The 27,005-nt window shown below is 45.7% G+C and overlaps 1 protein-coding gene across 12 annotated transcripts in view; it reads right to left on the bottom strand.

Moving 5' to 3' along the window:
• Nucleotides 1–27,005, bottom strand: part of LOC131267009 (nuclear hormone receptor FTZ-F1-like) — a 109,407-nt gene that overhangs the window by 26,355 nt on the left and 56,047 nt on the right. For 11 of the 12 annotated variants that reach the window (XM_058269742.1, XM_058269740.1, XM_058269747.1 and 8 more), the window contains exon 3: nt 16,740–17,303. In XM_058269742.1, the coding sequence (XP_058125725.1) occupies nt 16,740–17,303 (564 nt within the window). The remainder of the gene's footprint in view (nt 1–16,739; nt 17,304–27,005) is intronic. The other variant, XM_058269752.1, reaches the window with a different exon arrangement.

Raw genomic sequence — 27,005 nt, 5'->3', positions numbered from 1 at the left:
GATGATAAAGTTAAGAACGCATTAACCCATCAGGAGCACGCTCACGGTACCTCATCTCACCAGACAGTGTATCAGTTGATAAAACATACCTGCAAATGGAAAAAAGAAACGCAATACTTGGCATTAGTGGATTGATTTCACAAATAGTAGAACGTAACTCTTTTTCTCTTGGAATGGAATGATTCATGAACAGGAATTGATGAAAAAATACTGCAACGCTTGTATGAATTGAGTTTGGAACACCATTTTTAAATTATCTTTTTGCTTCGGTGACAAATGTTTTGATCATTTACATCATACTTTACATATTAAAGGTTTGATATAGGTCAAATGTAGGCGAGCGAAAATTCCAGCAAATTATGAGGATCCACATCAGAATGTGCTGTATAAATTGTTCAGGCATTTTTATTTCTCTTGCTTGTAGGTTCGCTCCGTTGGATTCCTCAACTCGTAAATATCTCTATATTTTTTCCTACCTCAAGTGCCATTTTTCTATGTTTGGAAAAATTTTCGGATACAAAATGTACTACCCACAAATACTGAGTGTAATTTTTACTGTAAATTACAGCATGGATCAATTAAAAGCTTCAATGTTTACATTGTACTGATTTTTCTTATGATGGGGTCGCCTGGTACTTTGAAGACACAATAAGTAGTTACAGTCGTGTCGCCATTTTCACATTAACCTTAGCATCGAAGCCTTGTTTTAAGAATATTTTAAGATAATACAACAAAAAAGGTAAACAACACTGTTTCAACGGTATATAAAGAACTAGGTCAACCACATCTATTTTATTCAGAGACGTGTTCATTGCATAGTAAATTAATTGTAAGTCACTCCACGTCGCCATTGCTCCTACAAAAATCTTGTACCTTCCAGTCAAGGTGAACGAAATACAAATTTAAAAAATGAACAAAAAACACAAATCATGTTGCACTCTGACGCTTTGCAGCAAAATCCAGGTCAAACTCCTTCGTTCCAGCAGCGATAATTAAAATACGCTCCGGATCGGATTTCGCGGGGCGAAGCAATAAATAAAAACATTATGAAAAAAGGTGCATTTTCTACTAGTCACGTGGCGCAGCGGAATTAACACAAAAAAAAGTATTCCGGTCGCCAACATAAGGATCATTGCTGGCACGGTGTCGATAGGGGTCTGAAGAAGCCGATGGCAGCGCTCATTAAAACATTCCAAAGGCCAGAGCCAGAGGTTGGAACGAAACCAACAAAAACCAAACCAAAACAACTCGACGCGGTGTCAAGAGGCACTGAAAGCGTCATCCTGGGGCATGGGTGAGTTGAGGTGTGTTAAATCAATACAACCACTAATGAGTTCTGATCGAAACTTTTCACTGCCCTCTCTCCTTGGTGCAGTAACAATTGCAGCATGCTCGTGCCAGTTCGTTTGCTCGTTTGTGGATGGTTCTTTGGTCGTTGCAACACCCTAGCATTCTTGGCTTCCTGTTGGCACGAAAACAGATCGGGTTCCATTGCCGATTTCTGTGTGTTTGATGCTTACGGGCTCGTAGTAACAACGAGTTTGTGCTACATAAAACAAACAAATCAAAATAAATATCGTAGTTCCATGTAGGCTTTCAATTTATGCAACATTCCCAAAATGCACCATTGGCTCCGGATTGAACTCGGAGTATTTTTCAAAAGTCAATATCTTATCCACTGTCCATTAGCTTTCTGCGACTCATTAGATATTACTTAAACAACAACTAATGCAGCGGGAACGTAACATACGAGGATCACAAACAAACTCGAGGGGGAAAAAAAGAGCGGCACGTTCAGGTTTGGCCGAAATGGTCATAAAATTCCGACAGTATATACGAGTGAAGCGCGGTACAGAGAGGGTTAGGAAAGGAAGTGGAAAATTGGAAAAGCAATAAAAAATACCCGTACTAGCGGAGAAGTGCGAGAGAGATAGCAGAAAAAAGACGCATATAAAATCTGCACACTAGAACTGCACCCTAACTCAACTCGGCATCATTGCCCAGCACGGCAAGTGTTGCTGCACGCTGCGTTGCACAATGGCAACGTGTTGCACCTTCGGCATGCCACAGTGAGCGAGACGGGACGAGAGCGCCGTTGCCAATCCATGCCAATGGCAATCCGGATGCACACAACAAGGCACTCCACTGCAACCCAATGGGAGAGCCAGCTAGAAGACTTGTGAGCTTCGGAGGCAGAAAGAAACGTACGAAAAAAAAAACAAAAACGGCTACCCTCAACCACGAAACTCTCCCCGCCATGACCAAGACTATAAAAAAAAACAAGTCGGAGAAGACGATGGTAGTAAAACGGCAACCCGTACACTTAACGACATTATAGAGGGCTGGGTAGATCGAGCGCACCGAGTGTCGCACGGCAGAATGATCGCAAGTGGAATCGGAACGATCGAACCCCGCCACTAAGCGTTCGCAAACTTGGTGCCAAGATTTTCCCAACGACCAGTTTCTTTCCAGTTCCTTTTGCCGACGGTGGAGGGAGTGAGAGGGGGAGGGGAAAAAGTGGCTAGCACCGAAACGAATTCTCGGGCGGGCGCGGGATCGTGTCACCGATTTTATCGTGACAGCGCACATTTGTTCGATGCGCGTGTTGTTGCCACTTGTCTGACAATCTTGAGATTTGTTGCGATTTAAGATAACTAAAACACAAACCAGAAAAGGCAAACAGAATGAAGAAGTAAAGAGTTTTTTAACGAGACGGGGTGAAGTGTTAGAATATTAGCAACAATTATTTTGAAATTTAAAAAATCAAAATAACAAGCAAAGTTTAAAGTTTCTCCTGGAATTTGGTCCTTTTTTCATTGTCTACTCAGAAAGGTGTGAGTTTAATTCCAGGGTTATTTTAAAAAGGTTCCTGGTTTTGATTTTATTTAACTGGTCTAAAAATTGTTCCACAAAATCTCCTATATTTTACGTGAGTTATGTCTGATGCCCTTTCGTTTTGAACATATTTATTTATTTTTTGGAGACATTACAATTTTTGTAATGGCTTGATTTAATTTTTTTAAATGTGTTTCTTATAGAATGTTAGAATTTAAACAAGTTTTGAGCGTTTTGAAAGATATTTTTGGTTAATACAGATAATCCCTATAATCTAACAATCGTCTTTTCGGTAGTTAAATTTCCACTGTGGGCTTTCTATGTCATAACAATGGTTTAGTGAAGAGTAGAAGATCCGTTACTAAATATAATCAACACTGGTGAGACGTTTCCCAACCGGAATGCGTTTTCATTTCACAGTTTCGTAAATAATTGCACCTCTTGCAAAATGCAGGCTCTAGACACGCAATTATGAATCCAACTTAGTCGACACGTGTTCTGAATTTTCACCTTTTGTAAAGGCAGGATAATGGCGTTGGTTCCGGCAGTGGTTGAGCCAAGATTGGGCGACGAGGGGTCGGGGGAGGTGAGATTAAACATGCTTTCCATGATAACCGCAGAAAATCGAAATGTGCTGTAGAAAAGCGCACACCTACACCTACCTCAACTCAAACCTGGCGACTTCATTTTCCGACAATTTACAAAATGTGTTTTTGAGTTGCCCATACACACACACACGTGTGCATATGCACACATACAGAGAACATGCAGGCGGTCGAAGCCGTTGGCTTCGCAATAGTGCAACAGTAGCCTGCTTCCCTCCGTCCTCCCACCCGTCTCACTCCACGACTTGAATCGCATAGTTGGGGCTGCTGCAAGAAGCCACAAAATACTCGTCAAGGAATGTAGGCTTCGGCGCGAACGGGTGGCAGGGGAGGGTAACTTCCATTTCCTTCCTAGCGATTGCGGCTGTGAGTCGAAACGGACGCAAACATACACATACACACATACCCACACACAATGCAGCCGAGGCCTAACCTCAGCCGCTGCGGTTAAGCATGCAGTCACCGGCGGACCCCGCACTCCGAGACGAGCCTACCAAGAGAACTTTTGAGTTAATGCTGCTGCAGCAACAAAATCAACTTCTTCACCTCTCCTCCCACCCCGGACCCCTATACCAATGCTTCATGACTCTGCCCCCTCTACCAAAAGGTTAGGTTCTCTTTGGCGCTAGCGTGAAGCACGCATCGAGAAAAACGCACCACAAAACAAAGCTGGCCAGCGCAAGCCAACGGTTGGTACGCCGCAAAAGTTCTAGGCCCTATCGAAACACGTTCCAATAAACTTTGAACTAACCTGTAAAAAAAAGGGAAAGAAAAACCAAACGCGAATCGGAGAAAAACACGGCTCCAAACGACTTCGGCCTGGTGGAACCCCGGTCTGGTAGAGGTGTGTTGTTGCAAAACCGAGAGTGCAACCGATTGCATCTCGCTTACATCCGTTCTACTGGGGGTCGATCGAGCCGATGGTTGGAAAGAAAGAAACTAATGGAAGCTAGCTGCACGAGCGGGGAGGGCAGGGTATGAAAGGCGAGCGCGAATCGAACCAAAAACCGAAAGTTAATCCACTTAGAAAACTAAGAACCGAAACGTTTCCACGCACGGCGCTTCGAAACGGCGCCGGTGTTGGCGTAGGTGGGGCTGTTTTTCACACACTATGCGACTCCTTTGCACCGGAGAAGGGGTACCGAACTATTTAGCGCCACCTACCGAGCACACATCAAGGGTGTGCCTCAAATCCAACGGTCGCGATCGTATTTGAAGCCGTCCCCAAATCTTGATTGATTGACAGTACCCTGACTGCAAAGGACGTGTCGAACTTTGATATGTGTACGTGAGCGAATGGGCGTTCAATGTACATGCAAAACTACTATTGACTGTCGCTCTAATCGAGTGGAGAATTATATTAGATATTTTTCTCGTAAATAATCTTTTAACAAAATGTTTAGCTTGCAAAAGGGGGCAAACTTTTAGGTTTTATTTGAATTCAGGCGATATGCCATTTTTTTAAATGGTATGAAATAAATAAAACCATATATCTGAGTCCCACGCATCTGAACGTCTTGACTGTTTTACACTCTAGAAATAATGTACATTTGAGAATGGTTGTATGGTTGAATTGTCGTAAATCTGATTTAATAAAAATTTGAGTAACGACCTGCAACTGCAGAATAAGTAGCAATTGCACACAAAATGTCTTTGTCATCGCTCAAATCATCCAGCTCACAAATTCTGCCTCTAATGGAGGTTAAATTAAGCTTCAACGAACGGCTAAAAAGTAAGCGCCAGCGAGCCAAAGCGTCAACACATCAAGCATTTTTTTTTATGACAACCCAACCAACGCTTCTCACTGCGGTGAGATGAGCATGAGCACGATGATCTCTCGTAGACGACGGCCATAACATTTGTGGTTGGGATGCTTGTGCGATGTGGAGCGTCGCTCCAAAATGTTTCGTTCCCACTCACGTAAGTTCCTTCCGTTTGCCTGGCGGCGTATGGTGGAGTGCTTGAACACCAGGGCGGACAGACGCGGCGGCGGCCTCAAGCCGTCCCGTTTTAGCATGACCTACTTGCGCGCGAGCCTGTACACGATTAATCAATGCACAACTTTGAAAGCGAAACACACAAAAAAACGACACGCCGCAACACATACACACATAGCAATGGCGACGAAACCGTTTGCAAACACCCCACGAGGGTCTATACGAAGCACACCAAGCGCCTCCACCGTGGTGTTTCTTGGACGTTGTTTTGCCCCGCTGGGGCATTCGTGCTCACGCTCACGATTTGCCATCACGTGCTGTGGAGTACGTCTCACGCACATCGTCCTATCCTGCCATTCCGTCTCTGTTAGACCCATTGCCCCAGTTGATTCGCATCTGCCTCGCTTGGCCAATGTCTATAGCACAGCCGTCCACCAACCCTAACCCAGCCGACGACCGGTCATCAGAGGATGGGTCGCGTTCGCTCACTATGGCCAGCCTAACACACGGCGTAACGCAGCAACCGCCGCAACAGACAACCGACCGGTTCTCCGTTCACTACTTCCACCAGGAAAGTGAGGAAATTTCTCACCCGCACCCCGATCCGCAGCCTTTCCCTTTCAGTCCACAAACTACGACCACGCGCTGTCAAAACCGGGCGGTTCGACGGCGAGTGAGAGTAAACGGAGCGGGTATTGGTTGAGGTATGCGCGCGGTTACCTCATCATCAGCGCGCGGGCGTGGATGCCAGGCGAGAAAGTGAGAGTGAGTCGAACGCCGCGCTTTCGTCACCGCGCACCATTCACGCTCATTCGCGCGCTCCTCACTTTCGATGGCGAAACACAGCAGCAGCAGCAACAAATGCGCATCGGGGCTGGACGGTATGAAACGGAACGGAAATTGGAGAATCGACCCGGTGCCGGGGAAGGCAGACGCATCCGTTGATCGCAACGGCACACGATCGCGCACACGATCCCCCCAGCGGATATCGTTTGATGTAATTTTGGAGGGTTGCCCCAGTAGCGCACGGTGGGACTATGAGAGAGAAAAGAAGGGACTAAACACAACTTATTTTCTTTTAATTGCTTCTTTATTCGGTTTTCGTACGTTTCAACTACAGTAACACACCTACATTAGCGGTCGTCAATTGCTTTAACTTCCTCATATTTTTTACTACACCGAATGTCTGTAGTTGGCGGTTTTGTTAAGACCTGCATTTTTGTCCTTGATTGACAGCAACATCGGCAATGGTAAAGCCAAAGCAAAGACAAAGCTCAGCTCAATAAAAAAAAATAAACTGCCATATACTCACGGTATCTCTACATTTTGGTAGATTTTCATTAAGATAACGGATATTCAAGAGTTTATTTTCTTACTCAGCGAAATTAGACAAATTATATACCAGTTTGCAAACAATGATAAACTTAAAAACACTCTTCCATTTCTTTTCACTGTGCGCTTGTGACTTAAACGGCAATTTCAAGCAGCCGTGGTGTACGCGAAGAGGAAACTGATCGTAAATACAAATGTGTGGTGTGCGCAAAGAGGAAACTGATCGTAAATACGTATGTGCAATATGGTATTGTGATGAATAGAGCTGACAGTGCCCCTTTCTCACTGTCAAAACATCAGTATGTTTGAGAAAAAAAGTGAGTAGTACACATAGGAAAAAAAATAAAACAAACCTTACTATCAGTCCTATAAAGACACTAGAGATGACAGTAGAGTTATACTTTCCCTTTCCCTCCATTCACTCCTTTTACCATAGAAGGTTGCAATGAAATCGAAAGTGTGTACATGTTTTCCTCTGGTGCTCTTTTTGTATGATTAGTACTTAGCGGAGCAGTGATCCTTTCTATCTTCCCACGCGGGCATTAACTTAATGTTGAAGCTGAACAGTCACACGCGCTGCAACGAAAGTCAGTATGATTTGTTTATGATCGACTTCTAGCAGACAGATCGGGCGAAAATATTTGTTTTTTACATTGATTGTCTCTTGTCCTTCAGGTTGATTCTTTTAACCCACTGTGGGTATCACTCACATCCACCTATGAGCGGATGGCCTAGAGACACAATTTGGGGCAAACGGTGTGCGTTAAATGATAATGTTTCTATGTGTGAGGTGTTTTCTTAACGCTGTTTTTTTTTTCGAGGTACATCGTTGTTGGACAGTTTTATTATTATTTCGCGCGCCACCGAGGGTGGATTATGTCATAGCATAACAGCCCCCATCAACTCAAAGCAACTGCGTGACTGGCATGACAATGCCGAGCGCGAACAAACTCACCGAAAGCGTTCACGCCAGCCAGTGTTTTCGCAGCCGATGTCATTTTATTTTCGTCGGGTTTAAAGCTGCCCGGACAACAACCAGCACCGGACGGACAAGCAAACGTCATGCGGTAAATTTGATGAAAAGGCAATTAAAATTCCTTCCCGCGAGCTTTAACTACTCGTTTTGGAAACGATAACCGAAACGTTCATGGTGCAACGTTCAGGGTGCATTTGTCCGGGGCTCCTAGTTCTAGAACCATTAAAATTGGTAGATTGCCTCTCCCCATCTCTCATTTTGGTGCCTCGTTACAATGGATTAAAGACATGTTAAATTTCAAACTAAACCAAACATCAAACATGTGCAAATGCTTCAAGAGACCGATCTACTCAGAACGTTCTGCATTCTCATCTCACTTCTCACACATTGCGGTGAAGCGCCAGTGGTAACCCTTTTTCGAAAACTTGCCGAACGTAAAACGAGTTCATAAAACGAGTTCATAAATCCACCAAACCGGCCAGCAGAACGGAGACGAAGGGGTTGTGTTGCCGAACTAGGTCACTAACACAGTCTCAATCCGATCTAGCAGATAGAAAAAAGCACACAAAACCAAACCAAAACGGAGAGCTCACGGAGCCGGATTGTGCTGGTATCCTTTTTGCGTACACGCTTCCGGCGCTGGTTTCTCTCCCAGGCCTGCGCTGCGGCAAATGGCTTCACTTGACGCCTCCCGGATCGATGCACATTCTCCGCTGCAGTTGCACCCACCATGATTCCGTTCGGCTTTATCTCACACCGTGCATACGGCGCTTACAGCGAAAAACTCCCCCCGAGAGAACATGCCAGCCCCACGCGAAGAGGGGCAAAGCGGTCGTAAACACCGGTTCTGTGTCTTAGAGAGCCGTTGGTTCTTGCGTTCGGCCGCAATAGAAACGGTGTTGCCCCATCCGGTCGGAAGGGGGTTGGTTTTCATGACGGAACAGTGGAGCATACAGCGAACTGAACGAGATACCACAGTACCTATCTATTTTTGACAAGTGCTGATGAAATAATGACATAAAATTCGTAAGAAATCTTTAAATGAGTTATATCTATTTGTAAGGACTTTAAGTATACCTTCCTATATTATTGAGCTACTTTTAGTAAACAAGCAATACATTCTTTCAATATAATGAGCAGTATAGGTTGGAAACACTTATTTCATTAACGAGCCTCTAACATTTGTCTTTGTAACTAAAAAATATGTTACTTTTCACAAATTCATATATGCCTGTAATGATTGTTTTACCTTATGCATACATTTGTAAAAATCCGAGATCTTCTGAAGACAATCGAATTCGTACTGATTATCCTTACCCAAACGTTTAACGAAAAAGGGGAAAATGGAAATGAAGGCAAATATTAAAAGCTTGATAACAACAATTGATTGTTTTTAAACCATTGAATTGAATGTAGAGATTTTTCTATAGCCCTAATATAAGATTGTAAGTGGCTTATTACAATCAGCCACTGTTTTTTGAGTAAGACATACAATAATACAGTAGAAATTTAAAATACATTCCAGCAAAATTTCAACAAGACATAATTTCACATAAGCAAGTTTTGTTAAAGATTCAAGGATTATCTAAGCAAATTTGTTCATACCATTTTTTGCCATTCTGTTCCATGCAAAAAAAAAAAGAAAATCAAAATAATCCCATAAATCGGTTAGCCGACGTTGGGTTTTCCGGAAGAGATTCAAGGTTAGAAAGCACCAGAGACACATCAAGGAAGTAACGATGGTCCCTTGCTAGCAAGAAAAAATGGCCAAGAAAGGACAAACATGCCGTCGCCAACGATTCCGACACTGATGGCCATTATTTTCTACGTCGTTTCTATCCAATTCCACCCCACCCGCACTGTTATGCTGGGCCCTCACCATACCTTACCCTCGTGAATACCTACACACTACTAACTTTTCACGTTCCAAGAGAGAGAAACACACAGGGCCCGTGCATGCAGCAGCGGCAGCAGTGAGTGTGAGCGTGTAATAAGGACCAATTGTGTAGAGCATAATAATAATGTCGAAAAGTTTTTCCTCTCACCATTGACCTTGGGCTAGATTTCTTCGAGCGGCACGGTTTGCGCCGTAGTGTGAACGGAAGCGAAGCGTACTGCCGTTTTCTCGATTGGGATTTTTCACCGAAGGGATGTAGATTCGATGGTGGCCAGCTTGGTGGTATCGAACAAACGGTTTGAATATGAAGATGTTTCTATCGCTCTTGTATAAATTCTCATATGCACACACTACTGCTTTTTATTGTTGTTGTTAAGGAACAGTTTCCTAGTCTATAAATTCTTCTTGCTATCGAATTCGAATTAGATTTTAATTCCCCAATTCTTTCGGTAAATAAATTCCTTCATACTAGGAAAAGTCATCCATCTTTCAATAATTCGCACAGCAGTGTGTACCGGCATCGCTCAAACATTCCATAAAACAAAAACGAGGGACAAATTCGTTTTCATCAAAAACCAGAAACTACCTTCCAAAGAGACTCGGGTCTTACGCGGGTAAGAATTAAGTTATGTATCAAGCAGGAGTTGTAAAAAACCGTGACAGGGAAAAGCGATTGTACTTCCCGAAAAAAAACCCAATGTAAAATAAACCAACAAACAAACCCAACGAACCGTTTGGAAAACCCGCCCTGGAAGCGATGGTTTAAGCGATGGCGGTCGGTGAATGATGGCGACGAAACGTGAAGGTGCGGCAGCAAAAATGCCGGCAGAGATACTGCGCGCGTGCACAGCAAACGATACGGCACGGTTTGGAAAAATCGATAAACGATGCAACAAACCGATCTGCCCGCCATCAGAATTGTGTTGGACAAAGCGTAAGACGAAGCGCGGCGGGGCAGACAGCGGGAATATTCGCAACAACAACAAAAAAAAAAAGGAACAGACACAGCTGGAGCACCGGTTGAGAAAAAATCAGGTCGAACGTGTTCCTTCGGGAAACACGGCGCGTAACGAGAATGAAAATCAAGGTCATGGATGGAAGGGAAGCTAGTTTTCCCCGAAAAATAAACCAAAAACCAAACTCAACCCCCCCATCGTTCCCCTGTATTGGTGAGAGTCCAAACAAGGAGACTCGATTTTCGCTCTTCTGTCGACTTTTCCGGACCGCTTCTCGCTGGTGGAAAACAAATCGATAAATCTTCCACCAAAATCGAGACAGCACGAGCGGTAGCGAAGAAGCACCATTTTCCAGCAGCTTCCTGTTTCCTGCTGAGGCGCATATGATGATGATCATACTCCCGGCATCCAGACACTCAGACGACGTCCGACATCCCCGCCACCACCCTTTCGGGGTCTCCCGCTTTCCTCGCGGCACAATTTTCCTGATTTCCGAACGAATAAAAACGCTTGTGTGCATGTGCAACGAAACGACAAGCACCATGATTTTCTTTCTTGCGCAAGCAAAAGACACCACCGGCAGCAAAAGCCTCAACAACAGTGCTGTGGATGGTGTGGAGCGAGTTTTCTCAGTACTTTTTCGAGCACAAACAAAAAACACACAGACACAGCCACTACGGATGGGCCGCGTGCGTCTAGCTGACCTTGATCTAAATATTTGGGGTAGAGATGGGTATCACCAACTTTAACGCTATCAACACGATGATTTAGTGGCGCTCTAGAGGTTTGGGATGGGGCGACTCCGCATCTACAGAATGATAAAACAGCGCAAACAAATGCTCGCATACACTTGCACACTAGCTACTCAACTCCCAAACCTGCGCGTTAGCAGTGAAGGATGTTTGTTTGTAAAAGTCTTTTGTAACTTGGTAACTTTTGCGAAGAGGCGAAGTGGAAGGAGATGGTTTTGATGGAAACGGAATCTGAAGAAACGCTCTCGTAAGAGTCTTAAATAATATTCCCCGCAAGGTAAATAACGTTTCCAAACAAGGGGTACGGGAAAATGCAGGTATACAAGTTTTCGTACAAAATAACTGGAAAATTACAAAGTGCTGTGCAGTGATAGAAGATAAAAAAAGACGACATGAGGAGAGATATTGCATTCGGAAAGCTGTAACAGATGCACTGTTTGCTACCAGATTGGCTGATGACGATGTTTGAAACAATGCTGGAAAAAGGACTTTTCAACCGGGAGCTCCCACTTTTTCCCTTGGTGTTGAAACAGGCTCGTTTTTTTCGAGCTCGACGGCAAATGGAATGGGTTTCATTGTTGGCGTCCGACCGGGTTCTATGTCGGATGCATTGTAAGGCAAATACGTCATCACGTGCATTGTGGGTGAAATGAATGCAGATGAAAAACAAAAAAAGCGTATTCAAATGCATTATCCAGTTGGGACTATTTCAAGTCAATGTACAATTAAGATGTTTCCCAGTTCAGACAAAATTCCTAGAACATTAAATATGTATATTTGAATTCCCCCAGCCAAAAGGAAAGGTTTTTTGCGACCAAACAAAGATAAACAAAAGTTACGTTGAAAAAACTAATAACAATCGTATAATTTTGAAAGGGAGCAAAATAACGAAGAGATTAGTTTTAAAAAGAAATTTCACTAGAATTTACCAGAAAATACAACACAAATTTAATAATTGAGTAAAATGGTTCATAACCCTTTTCAGGAACTTTTCTTAGTTGAAAAAGATCGATCGTTCATTTAAGTTTTGTAGCAAACGCTTTCTACCTTCAAGCCTAAGTGCGCTTCGGCTTCGAAAAGAGTCAATCGAAAGGAGAGATTCAATTGAAAAAAGGATTGCACACAGCCAGATGCGAACGACGAAAGTAAACGCCATTGCAGAAACCCCCACTTGACGACGGGCACTAAGAATGATATCATTCGCGCGAATAAAGAGAACTAGGTCATTAGCGGCCCTCGAAAAGCGTGCGCCAGTGTTGGTGTGCCATCTACTCGGAAAAAAGACAACACACGCAAACCGAGTATGTGAAAAAGGAGGCAGAAATAAATGAAAAAAAAAGAGCTACAGCTCCGGCGAGGAGCAGGATGAATCGACGTCAGTGTTGTTCAATTCAGGACCAATTGAAAATGCATCCACCAGCCCCAATCGGGCTCGGATTGGGGTAGGTCGTTTCTTTTCGCGATGCATCAAGAAATACCGCTGCATCCTCACCCATTTGTGTATGCAAAAACAGGCATGCGAACATACACACACACACACGGCCAGCACATACCGTCTGCGTTCTTGTGCATAATGAAATTTTTCTTCGCATATGAAATGCGCAAAAGAAGTTGCTTGCGAATTCCGATTCCGCGAAAGGATGCTGTCGAGAAAGAAAAGATACGCTTCATTATGGTTGGATTTCATATATCAGACCGTTTGAATGATTTTTTTTAAATTGAGAATTTTTATTTTGAAGTAAATAGCGCATTACACTTTAAATCGAGTTTGAAGGTTGAAAATTATTGTTTGCTTTTGCAATGAACCATAAAGTAATGTTTTACTCAAAACCAAGCGTCTCGTCCTTTCCTGGAATGTTGTGGTCCACTATGAATTGTACATTTGCAGCATAACCAATAAACGGTGTTTATTAAAGAAGTTCACAAAAGATTCCGTCTAGATTATGGCCCCCGAACTCTTGTTTAATAAACCCAGACAAGTTTCGTTCTTTACCATATCTTTAAAGTGCAACGGTCGAGGCGTACAACTACGGATCACGTTGGGAGCCAATGTTGCTCCACTGAGAAACATTCTTCTCCGCCAAAAGAACGGCGGTACGGACGCGCGAATCGAGCGAGACAAAACCAAATCGAAAAGAATGAAGCAAAATGAGGTCAGAAAACAGTCGCTCAAAAAAGGCGGCCGCAATTGCATACAGTGACAAGACAGGGGGAGAGAGAGGTACCCCAGACGCAGGGTGAGCACAGCATAAATGCCCGTTCGTCCTTGTTGCACATATCCTACGATCCTACCCGTTTTATGCCTACCCGCTTTGCTAGAGCTCGAGCCAATGTTGTTCTTGCCACTCGCTCTCCCAACCAACCCAACCATCCCCACCCGTACGGTTCTTTTTCCGTTCGTTTTGAGTTCTGCATTCTGCGGCCCTCAGCCGATGCAGTGACCACCCCCCCCCTCCCGCCACTTCATTATGACCCCAATAAGGTTTCGCACAATTACCATAATTGCATCCAATCGGTTGCAACCAACCAGCGCACCTAACTTGCGCTTGGGTGCAGGAAAAATGCCAATCGCACAGAGATGGGGAAAAGTAAAGGACGAAAACGAGGCATTGATTTATTTGTCTATAAATTTAATTACACTTCTTTCCAATTGGAAATGGGAAATCCACAAAATAAATTAAATTCGAATGTATATATATATATTCGAATGTAATATTGTACTTAAAAAAGCAGAGAAAAATAGAACTGTACCGCTGAAAATTAGCTATTTAGGTATACATTAAAAATAATGTTGATAAATGTTTCCAGCAGTTACTCTGGATTATTATTTTAGATCAATGAATAAAACATATTCGACATTCTCGTAAACTTGTTTTCCCAACCATTTGAAGGCGACAGCCGGCCTGGTTGAAATTTTGGGACTGAAAAATCGAAAGTCTTTATCCGCTACAACGATTACCACCAACCTAGCTGGTTCGAGTGTATCTGTGGCTGTTTGTGTTCGTACACTATGGTGTAATAGTACCGGTTCGTGGCCCGTAAGTCGCCAAACCTGTACACCTTACGCATCGGACGTAAAAGGGGGCACGCCAGCGGAAAACCGACTGGCAAAAGCAAGCAGGTAGGAAGTGAGCTTATGAAGGAAAACAAGGAACATACAGCGAAGACAGACAGCCAAATGGGATAATACAATAACACTTTACCATTTGGACGAAAGTGCAAAAGAAGCAAAAACGAGAGATAAGAAACAATAGGAGAAAACAATGAAGTAGGGAGAAAAAAATGCTCATCATCGGGGAGCCTCGGTGGGTGATAGATGACAGAAAAGTGGCCCTTTCCCAACGTCTCTGTGTCGATCGATTAAAGAGACCTCTTCGCACGGCGCTGACACAAGAAGAGAGGGCTTGGTTTTCAGTTTTCCCTGTTTTTTGGCTTTCCGTGCCATAGTGGCCGAAATCGAACATGTGACCGAGTCAGCAAAGGAAGGAGAGGAACTGTGTGTAAACGGAAAAGGGAATGCAGCAGCCACCCCACCCCTTCCAAATGGATGGAAAGGCTCCGCATCGGCTGTGTCAACCAGCCCGTTTGAACGTATTATTACGCCACAAACCTGTTCGTCCAAAATTCGGCTCCACTGCTCCCCACGAGCGATCGACGACTCGGTCCAAAAAGTAAAAAAAAAAAACTAAATAAATAAATAAAAAACACATGCCGCAAAATATCACAAATCACGTCTTGTTAACGGAGCCCGTGGGCGCGGAGCGAATAGCCAAGCAGCGGACGGCAGAAGATGAAGAAACACACATCCCCCGAAAGAAAGGAATCCCGCTGACAAAAAGTGAGCAGCTCTCGATCTCACGCTCGTTCACCGATCGAGCTCACTGCTCGCGCGCTTCAAGATCGCGCTTACGCACTACTCTCCGCGTGTCTCATAATCGCTTCGTCACCGCAGCCAGGCTGCACCCTTGCCCTCGTTTCTTTGGGGACTGGGACGTGACAGCGCCCGCATTTCGGCGCAACTGGACCGATCGAGCCAGAGAAGTAGCGGAATAGCAGCGAGTCGGCACCGATCAGGTGGTGCACGCCACGCGATCGTAAATGTAAGCACGCATGTGTGCGAGCGGCACGGCCCCGACAAGAGGGCGACAAAGGTGAGGAAAGGCCGCTGGATTGGTACACAGTTGCCGAAATTTCACTTTCGATTTCGGCAAGCGGCTGCCGTCTCTCGGGCACGATCGGTACGCTCATGTCAGCTTAGCCGCGGCTTACAAGAAGCAAAATTCGTTCGATCGATCGATCGAACAGGTACCAACGGTTGGTTGAGCGGCTTTCGGCCAGCTTGTTACTCGATCTTTGCGTTCCTCTTCGCGGCTTCCTTCTCCCTCATTACCGAATTTCCCCACACAGCATCAATCACCTTTCGGCTGCCGTCCGCTACCGCCGCCATCATACCCAGCAGATAAGCTCCAAACTGGTCAAACGCTTTTCGGGAGTGAGATTGGGAAATCACACCCATCGTATATCCAAGTAAACGGCGCGAACTAGAGTCGAGTGTGTGACACGGGTGGGTTATGGTCACCGTGACATAAAGATCTACCGACGCAGACACTCTACAAACTGGTTTGATAACCCCAAAAAAGAAGGTTTAATGACGAAAACCGATTGCCGCCGAATAAATGAATTCCCTTAGAAAGCCTGCGTTGAAAGTTCACGTTAAAACCTGCATGCAGTAATGCCATGTTTTGGAACTAATCGACAAAGTTTCAGTCCATTATGGAGATCCTTATGCTTTGCACATTTGAATCTCTCAAACAAGCAGTTTGTGAATATGAGGGCTAGAGCTATAAGAATTAAATTCTGAATAAGAACTGCGATCAGTCTCTATGCTGGTTCAATCGAAGTACCTCTATTTTTAGAGCCAACTATTTGGGGAGTATCATGCATAAGGTATTTGGAAACCTAACAACCAGCTTCAAAGCCTCGTCTAGTTCATTTTCAAGATTGCCCGGCCTTAGGACCTACCTACTAACCTGATACCTGGTGTAACGATTGCAGAATCTGATACTATAAAAAGGAATGCTAGCGTAACTCACAAACACGTGAGTTTGTATTCACGCCGACAAAATTATGAGATTTAAGAACTGAATAACAATTTTGCTATAATCGGGAGTTGTGGCCTTACTCCTTCAAATAATCTTAGATAGACCCGTATCAATCACGGATATACGACAAAAGGGATGTAGAAATGCTTCTAGAAAAAAGTTTGAATCGTAGGAATTTCCCCAATTCGGCAAGATTCGGATCACCTTAATTCTAGAGTTGAAATGTTTCCTTCTTGTAATATTTCCTATGATAAAGGGCAATGGAATGTAAGAATAGCAGCGTGAACCTAGAGAATGATGAAAATGGAAAGAGGAGATGCAACGATTGTACTGAAATGCCAACTCACCTTCCAGCTTCATGCCGACCTCGAGACACTTCTGGAAACGGCAGTAGGGGCAGCGCTTCCGCTGCGTCTTGTCGATGTGACACTGGCGCTCGGCGACGCACGTGTAGACCTTCTTGTTCTGGACGGTGCGCTTGAAGAAGCCCTTGCACGACTCGCACGTTAGCAGCCCGTAGTGGTAGCCGGACACCTTGTCGCCGCACACCGGGCACAGCTCTTCAATGAAATATTTCAAATCAGTTTGGTCGCATTGGATGGCGGACACGACGCTCAGACTATTGAGTGCGGTTGAGTGCTCAATGAGGCTGCCGCCGGACGCGCCCCCGCCACTACTACAATTACTACCACCGCTAGTACCTGAGGCCGGTATTGCCAGATAGTTGGCCGCCGCCGCCGCTGCCGCCGCCGCCGCCGAAGCCGACGTTCCCCCGGTGGACTGGCCCGGTCCGTTCTGGCCGCCACCGTTGCCACCGCCGCCGCCGCCACCGCCACCACCGCCGCCGCCGTCCACACCATGGTGGTAGGGACCGCTAGCACCGCCACCGCCGCCGCCGCCACCACCTCCGCCTGTGGGAACGTGGGAAAACATTGAATAGGCGGACGGGGGGACGGATGAGCTGTCGTGGAAGCCACCGTAAAGGGCTCCGTAACCGGCTGCGCCGTTCGATTGCGAATGCGACTGTGCGTTGCCGTTGTTGTTGTTGCCACCGTGCATGTGATGGTGGTGGTGGCCACTTCCGCCGTTGCTTCCGCCGCCATTGCTGCCAGCGGAGCCGCCATTATTGTTGTTATGGTGCGCCGTTAGATTGTTGTTGCTGGTGCTGCTGTTGTTGTTGTTGTTGTTTCCAGTGCCCAGCAGCAACCCGGCGGTTCCACCGTAACCACCCCCTCCACCTCCACCACCGTACTGAGGAGGAGGCATGCCCGTATTCTGGCCGCCGGGGTTTGTCGCCGCCGAGGCTGCCGCCGCCAGCGATAGGAGCTGCGTGTTGCCAGCTCCTACCCCGCCGCCGCCACCCGTGCCACCCGGTGGGGGGCTACCGGGTTCGCTGAGCATCGAATACTGCGACATATTCAGCGACATGAACACTGCCGAATGCTGCTGATCCATGTCCAGTAGCATTTTCCCACCGTTTGCCTATTGTCGCGCTCTCGGTTGGACGGTTATGTTGCCGCACGATGCAGGAGTAGCGAGTCCTGGTCCTTTTCCACTCGTGGCCCTAGTGCGCCAACCACGCCTCGCACGGAAAATGGTTTGCCGTCTTGTTCAGTTTACTTTGTTTAATTCTATTTTGCCGGTTGGTTCTGCCTCCGGTCTGATCTGCCCGGCGCCTTGGATTGTATTAACAACTTTCTAGCGCGGCAGCTTTACTGTCGGGGTTCTCTCTTAAGATATCCCCTGCAAAATTATGTACCACCTACAATCTATCTACACACTCTTTTCCGATCACTTTTGTACTTCACTTGTTCACAATTGTAACAACGATGGAAAGAGGAAACCGGTGGGGAAAATCTTAAAGACTGTACACCTCTCGTCACTTTAACAACGCGCACGCACAAATTTTATTATACACTATCACTTTCGCTATAATAAGAGTAATAAATGAGACGGAATGAGTTTTAAACTCAAATAAAAAAAAAACAACTTTCTCTAGAGCCCCCGACCGATGCCACACCGTCGACCGATGTGTTATCCTTGTGTGTGCGATGCTGATCATGTAGAAGATTTCTTTTGGCGCCAAAGCAAAATCACTGAATCCAAAATTGACAATTCTTCAGCACACAATTGTTAGGACCCGGCTGATACGTGCTTGGCGAAACACGCATACTAACACTCGCACACACTTTAATAAGCCATATGGTACACGAAAACCGCTGGGGATAGCTGCAAGCAATCACTGAACAGATCTTTTGTCAAGTGTTGATTACTTGATTCTTTTTGCATGTACTTTGACACTAAAACACCTTCGGGATCGATTTGTACAAAGGATTTTTTGGCGAATTGGAATTTTTCGTTGATTTTTTACACGACGTCATGACAATCACATGATTTAAAAGAGAATTATTTGTGGCAGTAAAAATTATTTTCGACAAAATGTTACGACCACTACGATAGTGCTCAAACACACTTTACGCACGTAAATGAGGTAAATAACCAATGCACTCCTGATCTCATCAGCGTTTGACTTATGTTTGGCCACAGGTTCTAAAAATGGAAGCACCGTATGAGCTAAACAGAACTGATTCTAAACTGATTATTACCTGTGTGAGGTTATTTGTACAACAAAATGTTAACAATCACCTTCACGTGCACACTAAGTTTGAACAATTCTTTGTAGATATCGCTGCTATAGTCTTCCTTCCGTTTGAGCTGGCGTAAGAGTTTGGCCGAGGAGTAGGAAACTTCGCGCGCTCAATCCTACACTTTCCATGAAGTTTCTGCCTAGTTACGTTCGTTACAAATTTCTAAACCATTCACGACCTGGCCAGTCGGCAGTTTTTGCCCGCTAGATGGCACTCGCGACAAGACATCCCGTGGTACCGATCATTTGCTGTGGTTTGAAGTTGCTTCAACCTTTTCAACGATGTTTCACCTTTTTTCACACACTACGTTGGGAAAGGAATCTTCCATCACTCAACGTTCGCCTTTACCGAAAGGACCCAAGGCAGCAGGAACGCTCGATGCTGAATGCTGGCGTTATGTAGTGCCTCTCTAAAGGAATGCCACCGTGGCGAGGACATCGTTGTCGAACCACAAGCTAAGAGTATTGGACACTGGACCGATTTTTTAACACGATACACTGCCAAGCACGAGTATTGTACCGGGGAAAATCCTTTTCCCTTTGCAAACCGCTTTGGAGAATTGGTTATGGAACGTTTTGTGTTTCTCTATCCTCACTAAAAATCACCAATTCACCATTCTATGCGGTGGTTCTAATTTTCTTTTCACGTCACAGGTTTCGCTCGTGGTAGCGTAATCCTTGATTTGATTCAACCAACCTGCACTACAGCGGAAACAGCTGATGGCACCGTTTCCAGGACAGTAGGTCACTCCTTCCCAAGTGACACAGTTTTGCTTCACTTGCCACGTTTCAGGCTAGTTTTTCACACAACTTTTCCACGACTCACGATTGTAGCGACAGTCGTTCCCTGGTTGTCGGTTCGTCCTAATTCTCGACACGAACTCTGCGCACTTGCACTAAACACACCGGGCTAGAACGGAGGATCCGTCGTTTTCCTTGCAGTGTTTTGTGGTGATGGAAACTCTAGAATCCATTTGATCGGTTTGAGAGGCAACGATTTGTTCCTGGCACAACCGGACGGCGTTGAGCTACCTCCGTAAGACCGAGGGAGAATCGTATGTGACACTGACAACTGGCAGTAAGATAACTTAAAAATTCGGACACCAACAGTTATTGGACAACTTCAGCTGCTACCACAGCAGCAGGCACTAAAAGATCACGTCGACGATGGTGATGTTGCCGTTGCTGGTGCTGATGCTGCTGCTGCCGTTCAGGACAGTGATGGTCACGATGATGATGATGGTGATGCCGCTGGTGGACCCGTGCCACAACAACAGCTCCGGTGTAGAGGTCCGGTGTAAAAGCTCGCGAGGCGCGCACGATCGAGCGAGAATTACGACTTACGGCAAACATGGGCTACGATATACTAACTGCACCACTCGAAAATAACAACATCAAATCCGACCGAATCCGCCCGAAAAACCCGAACTCGTGCGGTCGCGCTCGCACCGGCAAACCGCGCGCTCGCTCGCACCCGTTCGTGCTACCCCTACCGCAAGGATGTGAGCGACCCAAAAGGGCGCCATTGAGTGCCGCAGTTCGTGACACTCAGCGGAACACGCTGCACCGAGAACGGGATAGCGCGAATCACAGGAAAGAGAAAGAGAGAGAAAGAATGCAACCGCGACCAACCCTTCCATTAACCGCGAGAAGACAGCCAAAAGAGAGATACCGAGGAGGTAGGATAAGAAAAAAACAAAAAGCGTGTCACGTACCCCTTCCCTCGCCCGTCTGTACACACCATGGCCAACACTTACGCTTAGCCTACTAACACCGAAACCGGCAACCGAGTTTCTTAGGGCATAAGAAGGAGAGCATCCGAGAAAAGGGGAAGCAAAAGAGAAACAGCCCTTACGAGTGAAAAGGAGAGCAAATTGAAACGAAAAGTGAGAACCGATAAAAACACATACACACACACAAACATTCTCCATCGTGGTTTTGTGTAATTTTTTGTCTCATTTCTTTTCAACTCTCGCTCTCGGTGGCCCACTTTCAACGTCTCGTTTGGAAGGTTCACACACACTGTTAGAAGAAAACCACACGCATGCGGAGCAGGGGGGTCTGCCCCACATCTTGCCCCACGCACAGAGGGGTTGTTCCGCTAGCCCTTCTTAACCTTATCTCTCTCTCTTTTACTCGCTCTCACGCCATCGCACTTTCGGTTTCGGTGGGTTACCGTTCTCGAATGAGTTACCTGGCCCCACGCGGCTCACTAATGGGAATGGAAGCCGGTTTCTCTGTTCTCTTCGCATTCGCACGCCCGAAAAGGGTCGCAGATGATCGAGAAGGCCAGCAGCGTGGTCCGAAAGCTCGAAAGGGAAAGCTAGCGCGATCGTGTAAGCATGTCCGCTAAGACGGCATGGGATGAAGTAATACCTGACCCCTAGACAATGCCGGAGTGCACGGGATGGTGGAGGAATGGGCTTTTCCAGGCGCGGGATAACCGGATCCCGCACCGGTGGAAGCGGAAGGTTTGAAAGCACGCACCAGGTTTTCAGGCAACCGAACGATGAAGGGAAAATTACCAACAGAGATGGGGCGGTGAAAGATCATCTGAACGATCGAATTTGGGAAAAGGAGAGAGAGAGGGAGAGATTGACAGTGGCAATTAACCAAAAGGGATGCGATAATTACAAGTGCGTTCTGTAGGCGAATTTGTAAAGTGCAGTTGCACAGATGATCGGTCGGAGGTGACGTTCAATCTTTATTAAATTTATGAGAAAATTTGTTTTCGTCCTTAGAACTAAGGAAACTATATTTTACAAATTAATCAACAAATAGGTTGTTGAGCATTCCAAAATTTGTTTGGAGTCTTTTCTGGAGGGAAACTGATAATCCTGAGTGGAACACGTATCGAACACTAAATGAAACAAATTCGACACATCAATTCCCGCCGGATCCAGAATGAAAGTAATGCGAAGCAACGGTTACACAGGTCTACCCGGTTTGGGCAGGAATTCCGAGCGACCGCTGGTGATAGTGGTGGTGGTGGTGGCTGCGACGTCGATGATGAAGGTGACGTTCACGAGCGCGCTCGCTCATGTAATAAGTGAAAGTGTGGCGCGGTCGTCTCGGTAGACACACGCCCGCCTCCCTGGTGTCTCGCGACGGTGGCCATCGGAACCTACAAACGACGACGACAACGACGGTAACGGTATTGTGCTACGTTGGTGTGTGAGTCAGTCAGCCCCGCGGTGATAGCGGTGACGATCGGCGACCTACTTTTGCTGCGCGCGCAACTTCTTCATTCGCACGCTGAATCAGGTCTATGTTAAAGCGTGCCAAACCTCTGCTGCAGCAACGCGGACGCACGAATGCACCGGAACATCGACTTCAGCTGTCTGGAGAGCAATCGGTCGCCGAAAAATGCGAACACGGTAAAGAATCAGGCATCGGAACCCCACGGGAAATATGCTGCGATCTAGTTGTAAAAGACTTTTCTTATACCATCAAAACAGATACACACAGACACTTTACCGATCCGACAAGAAGTAAGCTGCGCTTTTTCACCTTCTTTCGGAAGCGGTCATTACAGCCCTTAACATGGAATTTGGGCAATTGGTGGCCAGAATAGCCTTCCTTTTTCTCGCCTAGTCATCGTCAGCAACGAATTCAAGTTCCCTCGTAGTTTGGAGAATATGATTGGTACATAATGGCAGTTCTTCCGGGCGGTTGAAGTGAAACAGATCCGATAAAAGGCATTCAATATCTGGAAGAACCGTTACCAGCATAATTACACCAACATGCATGTGTATATTATTCAACTCAGCAAACTTCTCTTATTCATAATATTATTGGTACTCGAAAAACGACGTTCACACAAATCCATGATAATCTTTTGAACTTGAAGGTTAGACACTATCAAAAGAGCACCGCAAATATATGTGACTCGTTATACTTTCTAAAAAAATACAAATGAAAGACGAATTTGTTGTTCCAGTGCAGTTTCTAACTGTAACGTTTCGAAATGGTAGGAACGTTGCCGTAAAAATCCGCCCCAGCGAGCTTGATCCAACAACACAGCCGCGAGTTGCGTTGCTATAAATAACCTCCGGTTTCGTTCCGTCGCTTTGCGAATTTCCGCTAATTATTTATTTGGATCAAATGGATGCAAAGTCGCACGCATAAATCAACCAGTTCATACATTGGTTGACCTCATCAAGCATGTATGAAGACAGACAACTTTTTTTTTACATTTCGCGGATTCTTGCGAAAATCTTATGCTCCCCTATGCAGCCAAGCGAAAAATGTGTTGAAATAATCTTCACCATTTGCTGATGAAATTTGAATTTGCTACTAATAATTATATTGTAATATATGGATACAGTTCAATACCTTCAATTGTGTGTTACACTCCGGGAAACCGTTGCCCTGTGGAAATATGATTCCAACACCGAAAAAATGCTCATCTTTGAAATGGAGGCCAACAAAAAAAGCCATCTTGCGTGCCGCAACCCAAACTGGCAAAACAATAGGGAAGGAGCACTTAAAACGCTCAAAGCCAAACACCGGAAAGCGACTCGTAGAAAATGCAGCGGAAGGTGTTAACCTAAACCGTTTGACACAGTCCCGAGCAGACCCGGTGGGACCGAAGCGCCTACCTTATGGAAACGGAGCGCACCGGACGGAGAAAGTGACACGCGGGCGAATGTTGTCGCCGACTTAAGCTGGGAGGTACGCAAATACTTACGCGGAAGACACACAAGGAGGAGCGAGAAAGAGAGGCAACCATCAGGAAAGTTTGCGGAACAAGCAGGAGGCCCGGCAGGCGCTTGTTTGATATGGTTGCGTGATGTAAAGGAACGACACGAAATTGAAAACTCCCGAAAAGAAACCGAGCGAAAAGGAAATGGTGCAGATAACGGGCCCGCCAGTGTCGTTGCATAATTTGAGCTTATGGGGGAAACGGTTTAAAATATTTTTGTCACTTTACTTCGGTCGGCAATCGAAGTATTTGTCGTGGGCACAATTTTAACGAGGAATTAAGTGCCATCACGCTCAGGATCCGGTAGCAAATTATAAGAAAAGTTTTTCCCGTTTAGTCTAAAGGGTTAGTCGTCTTTAAACTTTATCAGAAAAGGAAACTCAATTTGAGGTTTGGCAAAACAAAAGTATACATTAAACTATAAATAAAAGTAGCCACATCCAACAAAACGATGCAGTGAATAAGAAGCGTAAAAAAGCACGAAAATAAATGGGAGAAAGCCTTCCCAGAACCACCAAGACCAAATAGCAAAGTAGAAACTGTAAAATCGTACAATATAAAAGTGGATTTTTTGTAACCTACTGGTGCAGCAGACGTTATAGAGTGCCGAAATCCAAGCCATCGCTGTGACGTAAGCTGATCGCCCTCAGACCCAAGTCGCCAGACGCCCTGTTCCAGATATCCCCAAAAGATTAACCCGATCCAAGACGGAATGGGACCCTTTTTGTGCTTCGCTCGAAGGGTTTTCTGATGACGCCCCTACGGGTGCGGGTTTCTTCCAACTTTTTCTTCACGATTACCAGTTGCGCGTATAAGCGTTGCATATTCTGTGATCCTACAAGAGATCGATCGAGCCTTCGCTCGTCTGGCAAGGATGAAAATCACTTTCACAGTATCCTGCCATTCGACGGCCGAGTGTACATTCGTTCTTTTTGCCCATGCTGCCGGTAGACTTTCTTCAGGGGTTGTTTCACGTCTCTGTTTAACGGTACACATTCGTCGTGGGGTTAAAAAATAAGGTAGAAACCGCGAAATAGTAATGGGTCCCACCGTTTTTTGTTAACCATACCGCGCCCTTAGCGGCCCTCGTAGCTTTTCGGAACGAGAACAGCGAGCACGAGAAATCATGGGTTCGCGGTTCGTTGGTGTTTCTTTTTGCAAGTCGTGGCCGCTTTTTTGTGCAGTTTTTCGGAGAAAGGATCGGCGAAAGGATCAGTCCGAGTGGTCAGAAATTGGACTCAGACTTTGCTACCCCTCGGATGGATCCCAAGGTGGAGCAACAGAAGGGACGACCATGCGAACCACCGATGCTCACTTAGTTACACAATGGCTTTTCGGAGATTTTCCCCGATTCGCTTTCGGCTTGCATCCTTTAACATGAGCAGGGGTGTGGTTTGAGGGAGAATGCACACGATCGGACAGTTTCGGATCGGAGGTATCCTTTGGACATGATCTGACGCCAATTAAGGGGCATCTATATTTTTTTCATCCATGCTGGAGAAAGGCGTCATGCCGTAGATGCCACCATTCGCAACCCATTGGCTCGCGGAAGGATGTGATACGTTGGTTTGATGTGTTTTCTGTTCACATTTCAGGTAACTGGTGCTGTACAATCGACACAGCCTGGGTGGCAACCGATTCTTCGGAACATTTTTTCTCGTTTAAACGTCTACCAAGACAGGCGCCGTTTGCTTTTTTTTTAATTACGACAATCCAATGTCCGAAATTTTACGAAGAATGTCCCTTTATCTTGGTGATCCCCAACAGCAAGCAGTTCGAAGCAACCAAACAAAAAACAGGCAAATGTCATATTTTTGTGATGCATAAATCACCACCGTTTATATCATCCCAAAGAATATGAACCCTTGTCGGCAAACAAACGGGACCGCTATGCATTTCTACGAAACAGCCTAAACCAGCCTCCAAAGGGAGCTATTACGAGCGGTTCTTCCGAGAAGGGGTAACAAATCGTCGCATCGTTTCAAAGATAATTTAAAGGAAAGGTAGGGATATTAAGAATTCGGAATAGAGCCATGACCCAATATTTGAAGGAAACAACCATCGTAAAAAGCTAACCAACGGAATTATTTAAAAAAATTGTATTTTTCATACTTTTAACAACATTTAAAAAAGTATAACTGAACTAATACATTAGAGAGAATCAAGAAGTTGTCAACCATGTATGTAAGTGCAATTGAAAAAGAAAGTTTTAGATGACTCAACTCAGAAAATGTAAGAAGTAGAAAATAAACAAAAGTGTGCAGTTTACGTATCAGTCTTGGAAAAAAACCCTTACTGAGTACATGATCCATAATGTAATAGATCACGCCCTACAGGCGATTTGACCTACTTAACCACGATTTCACACAGTGACCATTGTGCAACAGGTAGAAACAGGAACACCGGTTTTAGTCTCGCAGGGAATCGACAAACTTATCAGCAACCGAAAATTGAACACCATATGCTAATTTATTTGCTCCACGAAAGAGCGGTCCATCCATCACCGCACCACGCAACCGCTTTCGCTTTCAACTGCAATGGCGGGATCGCCGCGGACGCTGTGTTAAAATGTTTGCTTACGTTGTGAACCCATTTTTGCACCGCGCACCGTGCCGCACCTTTCGCCAGGGAAAGAAAGCGCCCGAGACAGACCCCGGACCGGACCGACGAGTCATGCCGGTGGCGGTTGTTTCCGTACCGGCTCACTTTCCGTTTCATTTCACTGTCAAAGAGGCGATAGGTTTGAAAGACAACGCAACAACAAAAAAAAGGCGCATACTCCGTCACACGGTGGTCGTGAGAATTAAGTGAAGCTTCTGCTGCTGCTGCTGCTGCTTGCATGCTGGTCTCTCACAATGTGCCAACTCACCAGCTAAGCGAGCAACTTCCTCACTCGATCGAGGGCACAATCCGCGTAGATCACGTCCGATAATACGCAAACGAACGGGGCGTACCGTGTGTTCTTTTCATATGGTAGCTGACTGGACCGGTCCCGGGGGACCGATTACAACACGGCTTTCCAGCCCTGCCCGCATGCACGCTGAGAAACAGAAGGCTCATCTCATCGCACCAGACGGTGATCGAAACAGAGAGTTGATGAGACGTGAACCAAACGGATCCGGTGGAGAAGTAGCGAAAACTACCAACCAAGAAAACCCCACCAAGCCGTTGCAAGATGAGCAAATCACCAAACCAAGTAAAGTGGACAGTGGAGCTACCGACGTCCGACGACGCGATGTATGGCCAACAAACGGCGACGAC

This window comes from Anopheles coustani, chromosome 2 (genome assembly GCF_943734705.1).
Source record: "Anopheles coustani chromosome 2, idAnoCousDA_361_x.2, whole genome shotgun sequence".
NCBI classification, from domain to species: domain Eukaryota; kingdom Metazoa; phylum Arthropoda; class Insecta; order Diptera; family Culicidae; genus Anopheles; species Anopheles coustani.
The sequence above is the reverse complement of the archived record's forward strand: the minus strand, read 5'-3'. Positions and strand labels throughout refer to the sequence as shown.